The following is a 12,151-nucleotide window of genomic DNA, read 5'->3' as shown; positions in this document are numbered from 1 at the left end:
TTCCTTTTTGCCTATCCTTCTTAAATATCAAGTGCCATTGAACATTCAGTTTTCAGCCTTGATCACCCTGCAGTCATGTCTCTGTAATGGCAATTAGAACATACCTGTTTATTTCCATTTGTTCCATCACTTCATCCACCTTGCTGAGAATGCTGTGTGCATTCAGAAGTGCCTTTAATTTTGTCTTATTTTTTTTTGTAACCTCTGGCTTTATTTGCTGGCGCACTGTTAGGTTTGTATGTTCTGTTCCTTCCTGCTGCACTGATTATCAATTCTCTTACTGTTACCTTGTCCTGTCCTCCCTCAAACTTACCAAATCTTTCCTAACCCTAATCCCTCACACTGCACTATTTGGTTTAAAGCCTTTCTACTACCCCAATTTTTACAACTCACTAGAACACTGGTTCCAGCACTGTTCAAGTGGAGAGCATCCCAATGGTACAGCTCACACCTTGCCCAGTACTAGTGCCAGGCTCCATGAATCTAAACCCATTTCTCCCTCACCAATATTTGAGGCACATTTAACTCTCTAATCTAATTTATCCTAAGCCAATTTGCTGGTGGCTAAGGTAATAATCCAGAAATTATTACCTTTGAGGTTCACTTTATAATTTATCCCCTAGCTGACCATACTCTTTAACGTGAATCTTTTTCCCAGTCCTACCTATATTTTTGTCATCTACACAGACTATGACAACTGGATCCTCCTCCTTCCCCCCCTGCATATCCTGCTTTTGTCCATACAGGCTTCAAGAACCTCAGATTTATTGGACATCTGCAAGGGCTGAGGCTCCTTCACTTCTACCTTATTGATCACACCCTCCTCCCTTGGCCATGAATCAAATCAGACAATTCTATCCTGAAAGGTGTGTTCGCCTCCTGGAACAAAACGTCCAGCTAACTTCCCCTTTCCTGACGTGTTGCAGTGTCGGCAACTCGGCCTCCAGCTCAATGACAGTCCTGAAGTTCCTCCAGCCACAGACATTTACTTCAGATATGTTTTCCTTGGATTACGCAGGAATCCACGAGCTTCCAAATTCTGCAGCCACACTATCATTTTTATGGTATTTACTCTATTTTAGTTATTAGATTTTAGTTGTCTCTAGTCCTGTTTGCTTCTATTGTCATTTCAATAAGTGTTCCACTTACCTTAACTAGGAAATCGCAATCAGGGTAAAATCATAAATACCAGCCAGTCTGTTAAGGTTTACTAAGAGTTTGACTACTACTAAAACCTGACAATTAAAGTTACCTAAAGTTTTGAAAGATAAATGAGGGAAATATTTTCTAAACGGTGACAAAATTCATAATGCTAAAGTGCAAAGGGACTTGGGAGTCCTAGTCCAGGATTCTCTAAAGGTAAACTTGCAGGTTGAGTCCGTAATTAAGAAAGCAAATGTAATGTTGTCATTTATCTCAAGAGGCTTGGAATACAAAAGCAGGGATGTACTTCTGAGGCTTTATAAAGCACTGGTTAGGCCCCATTTGGAGTACTGTGAGCAATTTTGGGCCCCACACCTCAGGAAGGACATACTGGCACTGGAGCGGGTCCAGCGGAGATTCACACGGATGATCCTGGGAATGGTAGGCCTGACATACGATGAACGTCTGAGGATCGTGAGATTGTATTCATTGGAGTTTAGGAGGTTGAGGGGAGATCTAATAGAAACTTACAAGATAATGAACGGCTTAGATAGGATGGACGTAGGGAAGTTGTTTCCATTAGCAGGGGAGACTAGGACGCAGGGGCACAGCCTTAGAATAAAAGGGAGTCACTTTAGAACAGAGATGAGGAGAAATTTCTTCAGCCAGAGAGTGGTAGGTCTGTGGAATTCATTGCCACAGAGGGCTGTGGAGGCCGAGACGTTAAGCGTCTTCAAGACAGAAATTGATAAATTCTTGATTTCTCGAGGAATTAAGGGCTATGGGGAGAGAGCGGGTAAATGGAGTTGAAATCAACCATGATTGAATGGTGGAGTGGACTCGATGGGCCGAATGGCCTTACTTCCGCTCCTATGTCTTATGGTCTAATACTCATCAACAAATCAACTTAAATTTTTTTTAAACTTCCATTCTTAAAGTTACAAAGCCAATGTGCAGAGTGGACTTGGCAAGCCCAAATCCATCTCCTTGTTTGCTCCAAAAAACACATTCAAATTGAATCCAATTCATGGCCCCCACAAGAGATATTCAAGATCCAAGCTGACAAGCTAAAAGGCAACCAATTAACTAACTGTTTTCCTGTGACGCCGCACTTTGATGTTTCTCAGAACACGATTGGTTCACTCTGGAGCCACGGATTGGAGAGCTCTTTTAGGTGCTGCTGTCTCTGGGTCCTCCCCTCTCCCGTGCTTTTTTAAAAAAATGGTGAAAGTAACTAAAATAATGTTCAATTTACATTTCTGGCTCTGTGCTTCCACTTTAAAATTTACGACACAACATTATATAAATTAAATATAGAAGTTACCTGGGAGGTGCAGCATGTCTTTACGCAAGGCAGGGTCGACAGCACACAGCAGATATAACGTTACATTACACAGACGTTTCACTATTCCTCTTGTACTATCACAATATAAATATATGAAAAAGAGCTAGCGGCCACGTACGGAGTTCCATCATCAATGCAATTATTTGATTTTAAATCAAAATAACCAATTAAGTTATGATCCAAATGTACAGTTATACTATAAATTCTAACTGAGAAGGTGAGTTTAAAAAAATCTGTTGACAAAAACAAAATCAACTATTATAAATTAAAACATTTCAGGCCATTTTTATCAAATATGGTTTCCTGTTCAATTTTTTTTTAAACTGGAAAAAGGGCACTTTACAAACCAAATTACAGCAAATAAAACCTCCAGTACTGTCCTATTCCAGTTGCTCAAGAAAGTTACCGAATAACTTAAATATTTTAGCTAAGAAAAATGAATCGGTAGAGTGTACACATTTGGTGGTATTAGCAACTGAAGAATTGGTTGTTGTATGTCAAAATGGCCTGGAACATCCGTATAAATACTTTGCAATTGCTGCTAATTAATAGGTCCCACAGTTTTGTATTTTATGATCACACTAACTTGTCCCAGGGTGTCCTTTACCATTCTGAAACTATATTACCCTTGTGGCAAAACCATGAGCAACTGTTCCTGCTCGTTTCCTACTAAACGCTACTAAAGCAACTAAAAGTATTGATGACTCTTTGCAAGCATATCTATAATAGCAGAGCTTTTGAGACAACAATTTGTAAACGGGCAGTTTTACTTTGTTATACACTGGTCCACTCCCTCACAACCCTCTTCTGAACCCAACCTCTTTCAACAGTTTCTGTGAACATTTCGTGTTTAAAACCGTCCGGCGCAAAATGTAGGTAAAATGGCTTTTACTGCTCGTTACACCCCTGCACATTAATTAAATGAATCCAGACATCATGGAAAATACAAATTAGTTCAACAATCAACTGAGAAGCAAAGACTGAGATTGTGCATGAACACTATATTTAGCAGATCAATAATGTTTATAGTAGTACAGTTACAGAATATCACAATGTTTGTTACAAACATAAGCAATAATGGTTTGATGGTTGCACAATGTTGGGCGCTGCAGCCTGTATGTCGTTACACTAAAAGTTTCTGTACACAAATAATGGAATTATTAAAATGAAACACAAAATTGTGATGTCATTTTATAAATTCAGCATGGCACTATTACATGGATTCTTGCTCAAGTATCTTTTGAGTGTCTGTCTTATCATTTTGCTTTAGAACAGCGGAGGCTGAATATGGTAATAGTGTTAAGCCATTACTGTCAAAGCAATTCAGGAAAGTACAAAAATAGTACTGTTTAATTAAATGTGCAATAAAATGAACACCGTTGACCTTTTTTCATTTCCATATCCTCAAAATGTTATCAAAACTTTATTATTCACTTAATGCAGAACATGGCAACATTATTCCCAAAGAGGAATATAAGTTGAATTAAAAAAAAGATGACACAAATGGTACCTAAAAACATCAGTTAGTGATCCAACACTGAACTTGTGCACCACAAACCAACTTCTAGATATATCCTTTAATATTTCAGTTTAAAAAATGTGCACTCCAACAAACTCACTAAGGCCACTCATGCTATAGATACCTAGGAATATAATGACATACTGTAATGTACAGCAAACCTATCACAGTGCCCTTAAGGATGTCATTTTGCAATTGGTGACACAGCAAAATAATTGGGACTAACTGCGACTCTGTGGAGGCAGGCAGTGCAATGGCACCTGTTAGCATACTTCACAGGGAACTGCTACATCTTTCAAGATGAAAAAAAATATCAGCCAAAAGTCAGCGAGGCATGAATGTTTGAAATTCACTTCCACATCCTGAAATGATCTGATTATGCATTAAGGAATGGTTGGATTACTATTCAATATGGTCAGCAGCAAATGGCTGGAAAAATAATTAAAATAACATTGTAAAAGGCTGCAGCTGCAAAATAACTTCACTTTAACCAATGTTTATGGCATTCAGGTGCCGAGACAAATCCTCCGTGTCATCAGCATTTGCAAACTTTACTAGACAATGACATGCCACGGCGACTGTTTCTGGTCAGTTCTTTCCTAGTCTTGTATCTATTACATGAATTTTTTTCCATTACCTTTACCTCTGAACTTAACACCTAAATGAAAGTAATTACCCTAATGGTATTAAGTGTAGTTACTGGATTGTTTCACAGTATGCTTCTCCCTTGTAGTCCAGGGAATAAAGACTGTACGTGACAATTTAATCCTGTTTGATCCTCAGCAACCCTGTTCAACTGCAGGCTGAGCTAAAAGGAACGATCTGACCACTTCCTCTGTGGATTGTGTGCTGCCATTTACATCCTCAAGGGCATCACTGATGGCAAACTGTCGATCCCGCAGGCGGTTCCAGTTGGACAGAATGTTATGGTATTCAAATACTTTCTCAAAATTGCCAATAGAGTTGTACAGTTTGATCAGGCCCCTGTAATCATACTCCAGTCCACTGTAACCTTCTCCAAATAACTTCTTTCCTGCATGCAAACACATAATGCAAAACTTCATTTGCTGAACAAACAGGACCAATTTTTTAACTAACACAATCACGAACAAGCCTTTTCAATAAATTTAAGCAATGAAAATGGTTAATTTACCTTTGAACCAAGGCAACTAACCTTCACACATACATTGCTACTGAGATTTTCAATTAAGTTCAAAGTTTTGAGCCATAGTTTGATAGTGGACCGGAGCACAATATGGTGGTGGTGGTAATATTAGGAGAGGTGGATGACTATTTGGTTGGACAGGTAGAACTTATAATGAAACTTCTGATGAGAAAATGGCAGCAGAATTTAGGGAAGTAATTCCAGAGAATGGAGGAGAGGTCATTGAGTGCCCTACCACCAATGGTTAAGGGTTGAAGCACAGGAAGCATTCAGTAGGTCAGAGTTGCAGGAAAGGGAGTGTATGAGATTGGAAAGAAATGGGAATGTGGTGAGATCATTAGAGAATTTTGAATGTGATGCACCAGGGGTGGGGAGCTAAGAGGTGGGTTTTGAGTGCAGCGTGAAAGGAAAATAGAGATTAAGCAAAATGAGCTTTGAGGTGTTTACACACACCCACAATTCGAGAAAAGAATGACATTTAGACAGTTAATTACTGTAATTAAAATAGTAATTGAGAACCACAAACATGAAAGTTCACCCCCTATTATGATCAAAGTCACAAGGGAAAACATATACTTGTAGTTGAAAAGTAAGAGGCACCAAGACGGTTAAGGCCACTGTACAATGGAAGAGAAGCCATCATAGGAGATGTATTGGCTCCACTTGAATAAACAGGGAAGCTGTACTTCAGAAGATGATAATGTAGCTGATATCCAATACCATAAGAGGGATAGTCATACAGAATGCCATAAGTAACTTTACCAGGATAATTTCACTACTAATGTGGTATGGAAGCCTTATCAAAGTGATAATAATAGGAAGAAGCAGTGGGAGTGTAAGTACAGAGACAAGCAGTGTGAACAGGTTCCAGAACATTAGAAAGGAAAGCATGGTTAGAAACAGGATGATTTTTTTGTTATAAAAACTTGTGATGTTATGATGGTTTTTAGCAACATCATATATTGTTTCCAACCCAAAATAATGAAGTGGAGTCAAACAGCCTGAACCACATTACTTTTCTATAGAAATCGATAAACCTTTATTAACAGTTCAGTTGAAGACATGAATGAAAAGGCAAAGTGAAAGTAGTAAAGTTAGCAAAGCAAGGTGCTCAGTGGCATCTGGTGGAAAAACTGCTGAAAAATACAGCATGCAATTGAATATGATACACAGGACATGAAGTCAATAAGGTTTAACAAATAAAGTGAGTATCCGTAATTGAAAGGTGAACTTTCAAATGGCTTACCCAAAATCAAAACAAACCAGAGCTTTTCTTGTAACAACTTGGGACTTGCTGGAAAGTCCAATGGCTGGCTTTATAATTTCAAGATGTGATACGGCATAGGGTTTTGAATAAAGAGATTTTGTATATCATCAGAAGATTGCACAGTGGATCAGGAAATGTTCTAAAGTCAAAGGGAGATTGTCTAATCTTGGATAATTTTCTCACTCACGTTTAAAAAAAATATTAGTCAATGTGCCACCAAGTTATAAACAAGCGAAGCTTTCCCTCAATGAACGGATCAGATCAAAGCTCTGCTGAAGCACTTGCAACCATCTTCAGCCAGAAATGCTGAATGGATGTTGCATTTTGGCCTTCTCCTAAAGTTCCCACCAAGATAGGTGCCAGTCTTCAAACAATTCGATTCACTCCAAGTGGTATCAAAAGAATGGCGGAAGGCACCAGATACAGCCAAGTTTATGGACCTGACAACATAGCAGTTGCAGCACTGAAGACATGCTAAAAGAATTAGCTGCGCCCTTGGCCAAGCTGTTCCAGTATAGCTACAAGACTGGCATTCAGACAACAATGTAGAAAATTGCCCAGAAATGTCCTGTTCAAAAAAAGCAGGACATATTCAATCTAGCTAATTGCTGTCTCATCAGTCTGCTCTCTATTGTCAAAGTAATAGAACATGTCACCAACAGTGCTATCAAATGGTGCATACTCAGCAATAGTTTAATGTTTATTTATTAGTATCACAAGTAGGCTTACATTAACACTGTAATGAAGTTTCTGTGAAAATCCTCTGGTCAGCACACTCTGGCGTCTATTTGGGTACACTGGGGGAGAATTTAGCAAGGCCAATGCATCTAACCAGCACGTCTTTCGGACTGTGGGAGGAAACTGGAACAGCCAGAAGAAACTCAAGCAGACACAAGGAGAACGTGCAGACTTCGCACGGACAGTGATCCAAGCCGGGAATCAAACCCACGTCCCTGGTGCAGTGAGGCAGAAATGTTAACCACTGTGCCACTTGGTCAGCAATTCTCAGTTTGGGATCTAAAGAACCATTCAGCTCCAGACCTCTTTACAGCCTTGGTCCAAACATTGTTAAAAGAGCTGAATTACAGGGATGAGAGTGACTGCCCTTGACATCAAGGCAGCATTTGATAAAATATGGCATTGAAGGGGCTTTTGCAATATTAAAGTCAATGGGAATCAGGGGAAAACTTTCCACTGACTGGAGTCTGAAGACTGTTGCAGACAAGGGTAAACCATCATCTAGAAGCTCCCTTTCCAAGTCACACAACAACTTGGCACTATATTGCCATTCCTTCATGGCAATATCCTGGGTCCAAGTCCTGGAGTTCCCTACTAAAGGCACTGCAGTGGTTCAAGGCAGCAGATCACCACCTCCTTCTCCAGTGCAATTAACAATGGCAACGAATGCTGACCTTACCAGCAACACTCCTATCCCAAGAAGGAATGAAAAAAGAAAATACGAACCTCAAATTTTATGAGTGCTTATTATTATTATTATCACATCCAGGTGAAAGCAATGATGACAACATTCTGAAGCCTGGACAGAATAACTTAAAATCTGTTGTCGCTACTGTAGGTAAGAAATTGCAGGAGAGTCATCTCCTGGTTCAGTGCTAAATAAGCTGGTAGTTGTGAATGTTAAAAAAAAAGTTCCACATGTAGAAATCTTGACACGCATATAAACACCACAATAGATAAATGAGTAGTAAGAGGAAGGTACTGATAATGTGAAGTAGCCAACCATTCATGCAAGACATCGACATGATGAACAAACTTAACCGACTGAAATTATTTTGATGATAGAGAATGACTAATGATTAAAGGAACATCAGGCACACAAAAAACCTAATTAAACCCTGATTTTCCTACTGTAAGGTATTTTGCAAACCCGTCTCAAAGCTTACTGTAAACTGCTATACACTGTTCAAACCAGTTACTAAACATTACCATGCACATTTTTAAAATCCTATTTTATTTTATAGCCAAATGTTTATTTCAAAATGCAGTCTACAATAACTGATCAAAATAGAAATTTTGCCCCATTTTAAATTCAGAAAATCTTAACAACAGTTAAAATGGAAGTTATTTTCCTTTATTATTTTAATTCATTCATGACATGTGAATATCAATGACAAAACCAGAAATTAATGCCCATCTCTAATTGCCCCCAAGAACCTTTAAACTGTCCTTAATAAAACTCATCAAGGAGAATGGCAAATGTGGAGGTAGGATAGGTTATTGGTCCCTTTAAAGAGAACGGGTCTCTTAGATGTTGTAGTCAATGCCAAGCAGGTGAAGTTCAGGTTTCAATACATGTCCGATATCAAAAGCAAGTAAATGAACAGATGACCAGGAGACTGCACTTTATAGCAACTGTTAAAATTAGCAATTTTGGATACTTCTAATATCTTGCTGCATACTGCTTCAATGTATGGTTCCAAATGTAAATAAATTAATTTAACCCTGTACTATAAACACAGTACTCTGATAGTGTAATATTCTGGAGAAGGCAGAAAGCATGATGGACAACTCACTGTGATCTCCAAACTAAAAATGCAATCATCGATCATTACAGCACAATATCAGATTTACTTATTTAAAGGTACAGGTTTTGTTTCCCATAAAACTAGCCTTTCTGCCCTTTATGCGACAATAACTTGTTTCTGTATCAAGCCTTTAATGAGGCAAATTGGAATAACTAAAAATGGATATGTGCAAAATGTCAAAATTGGAAAAAATGCAGATATCTTGGAGGACTATTGGGGCTGGAGCAGGTTACAGAAATAGGAACTGTAGATATGGAGGAGTAAGGCCATGAAAGGATTTGAAAACAAGTGTAGGAATTTGAAAAATGAAATGTTGCTGAAGCTGGTGTGCGTTGACACAAAGGGAATGTTAAGTAAACAGGACTTAGTGGAAGTGAGGATAGGGGCAAAGTTTTGGATGAATTCAAGTTGATCTAAATTGGAAGAAAGGAGCCCAGCCAGGAGAGCATTGGAAAAGTCAAGCCGAGAGGTAACAAAAACCTGTTTTCTATAGGCATATAAATAGTAGTAGGGTGGACTGAGGAGGAATAGGTTTGATTCGGGACTTAAAAGGGAATTTATACATGGAGGTAGGAGCATGACAGAGGTATTAAATGAATACCTTGCATATATCTTTACTAAGGAGGTAGATGCTACCCAGGCCATGGTGACAAGCAGGAAACTTTACCAATTTTGAACTCTTCTGGTAAAAGAGTAACTGTTGGATAACCTGTTGGTATTTGAAAGTTGACAAGGCCCTGAGACCCGATGAGAGTGGAAATTGCAAAGGCATTAGCCATAATCTTTCAGTCTTCTCTCGACTCGGGGGAGATGCCAGAGGAAATGCCCTCTTGCCCTAAAAGGTTAGAAGGGTAAGTCTAGCAATTACAAACCAGTCAGTTTAACTTTAGTGGTGGGGAAGCTTCAAGAAACAATTATTTGGGATAGAATTAGTAGCCATATGGAAATATGTGGGTTGATTAGGAAGAGCCAGCATGGTTTTTTTTAAGAAGAAATTGGGTTTAACTAGCTTGGAGTTTTTTGAAGAGGTAACAGACTGGGTTGATGAGGGTGATAATGATGTGATGTTAATAAAGAATATAGTACCTTGGGCTTCATTAATTGCTTAATGCTCCCTCCACCCACATTGTCTGTATCTTTAAGGTCTGGTTGGTTGTAGGGAATCGCATTCTAATCAGTATTCTGTAACTTGATTTTGTGTCTGTGCCCTGTTCGAGAGCACATTTCCACTCCATCTGACGAAGGAGAACCGCTCCGAAAGCTAATGGTATTTGCTACCAAATAAACCTGTTGGACTTTAACCTGGTGTTGTTAAAACTCTTAGTGTGTTCACCCCAGTCCAACGCCGGCATCTCCACACCTTCATTAATTGGCGCATAGAGCACATGAGCAAGGAGGCTATGCTGAACTTATACAAGACACTAGTTAAACCCCAGCTGGAGTATTGTGTACAGTTCTGGGCACCACATGAACACATTGGAGAGAGTGCAAAAGAGGTTCATAAGAATGGTTCCAGGAATGAGAAGCTTCAGTGATGAAGAAAGATTGAAAGAAAGAGGTTGGGATTGATCTCCTTGGAGAGAAGGCTTAGAGGAGGTTTGATATGATGTTCACAATCATGGGGGGGGGGGGGGGGGGGGGAACTGGAGAGAGTAGATAGAGGCCACTGGATTAAAGCGATTTGCAAAAGAAGCAAATGTCATATGAGAACAGCAAGTTGGTTTGAACTTGGAATGCACTGGAGGCAGGTTCAATTGAGGCATTCAAGAAGGCACTGGATCATTATTTGAATAGAAACAATGTGCAAGGATATGGGGGGAAAGGCAAAGAAATGACACAATGCTTCTATTAAAATAATCATCTCCAAATGAACAATGTGCGAGGGTATGGGGAAAAGACAGGGAAATGACACAATGTTCATTTGGAGAGCCAGTGCTGACACAATGGCCTGAATAGTCTCCTCCTGCACTGTAACAATTCTGTGAAAAGCATGTATGAGGGTTGCTGCAACATATGAGCTGAGGTTGGTGTGCAGTTGGTCAATGTTATGGACCTAGCAATAGGTGATCCTGGTAATGGAGCAGAAGAGGTCAGAAGCTCATCTTGGGTTAAATACAGCACCTATTTTTCCAAACAGCGTGGCTCCTCCACACTATGCAAGGGAAAGGGATAAAATGTTTGTGGTGAGGACTAGTAATAGTAGTTTCAATCACCCCAAAATTCATTTGGAAGAAATTTCTGTTCATCTACTGCTGGATACCTGACAAGCAGTATGACAAATCAGAGACAGTGGTTGAGAAAGGTGGTGTGAGGTAGAGCTGAACGTTGTCAGCATACACATGGAATCACACATTGCGTTTCAAGCTGATGCCGCTGAGGGACAGCACTTAGATGAGAAAAAGAAAACAAAGATGAAAGGAACTCCCAAGCAGAATGCAAGAGCTCAAAACATTTGGGAAAATGGCTGAAGCTTTTCCTTTATTTGTTGAAATACAACAACAATTTCCATTAGACATTTAAATAAAACTACACACAATGAACACAGGTTTAAATTGCTTTGGCATTGCATTCTCAAATTCAAGTGGTGATGGTACATACCTATTGCTATTGACCGCAGGTAAAGTTTTTCAGCATCTTCAAACTGATTCATATCATAGTTATAGAGAGATGCAAGATGTCCAACCGATAGTGCCACTTCATAATCTTCTTGGCCCAAGAGTTGTTCCTTAATTTGAATTGCTTTTATGTGCATTTCTTCTGCTTCCTATGGAAGCAATAAAATGTATTAGTAATAACTCTGCTAATTATAAAGATGAACTGAATAGTCTGAAGGTAAATTTTCAGCACTGCCCATAACAAAATTCAAAATAACCTGCGGAAAGGGCCATTTCTTTACACCTTGGGAGCAAAACTGATTCTAATAGATCTACAATAGTTAAACATCAATATGCTACTATAAGCCATCAGTTTTAAATGTTGCCAAGCAGCATGGAAGATTCAATGCTGGCACTCTCGTGGTTTGGCATTAGGAATGCCATTTTACAGCCAATAACGATGACTTGGATTCGTTCATTTATCCACCAGAGCGAATAGCCAACAGACGACTACAACATTTCTTAAATTTAATCTACCTGAGTAAATGGAACAAATAGCTTCTGCTCTATTT

General features: G+C 39.1%; 2 protein-coding genes across 3 annotated transcripts in view; one reads left to right on the top strand and one right to left on the bottom strand.

The window, feature by feature from the left end:
• The window catches only part of LOC144501325 (uncharacterized), a 96,854-nt gene that overhangs the window by 76,854 nt on the left and 7,849 nt on the right, over positions 1-12,151 (top strand). The gene's annotated exons all lie outside the window — the stretch shown is intronic.
• Positions 198-12,151, bottom strand: part of appbp2 (amyloid beta precursor protein (cytoplasmic tail) binding protein 2) — an 85,543-nt gene continuing 73,589 nt past the window's right edge. For both annotated transcript variants that reach the window (XM_078224934.1, XM_078224935.1), the window contains 2 exons: positions 11,584-11,749; positions 198-5,040 (listed from right to left, as the gene is read on the bottom strand). In XM_078224934.1, the coding sequence (XP_078081060.1) occupies positions 4,787-5,040; positions 11,584-11,749 (420 nt within the window). In that variant the 3' untranslated portion in view covers positions 198-4,786. The remainder of the gene's footprint in view (positions 5,041-11,583; positions 11,750-12,151) is intronic.

The sequence above is a fragment of the Mustelus asterias genome, chromosome 12 (assembly GCF_964213995.1).
Source record: "Mustelus asterias chromosome 12, sMusAst1.hap1.1, whole genome shotgun sequence".
NCBI classification, from domain to species: domain Eukaryota; kingdom Metazoa; phylum Chordata; class Chondrichthyes; order Carcharhiniformes; family Triakidae; genus Mustelus; species Mustelus asterias.
The sequence above is the reverse complement of the archived record's forward strand: the minus strand, read 5'-3'. Positions and strand labels throughout refer to the sequence as shown.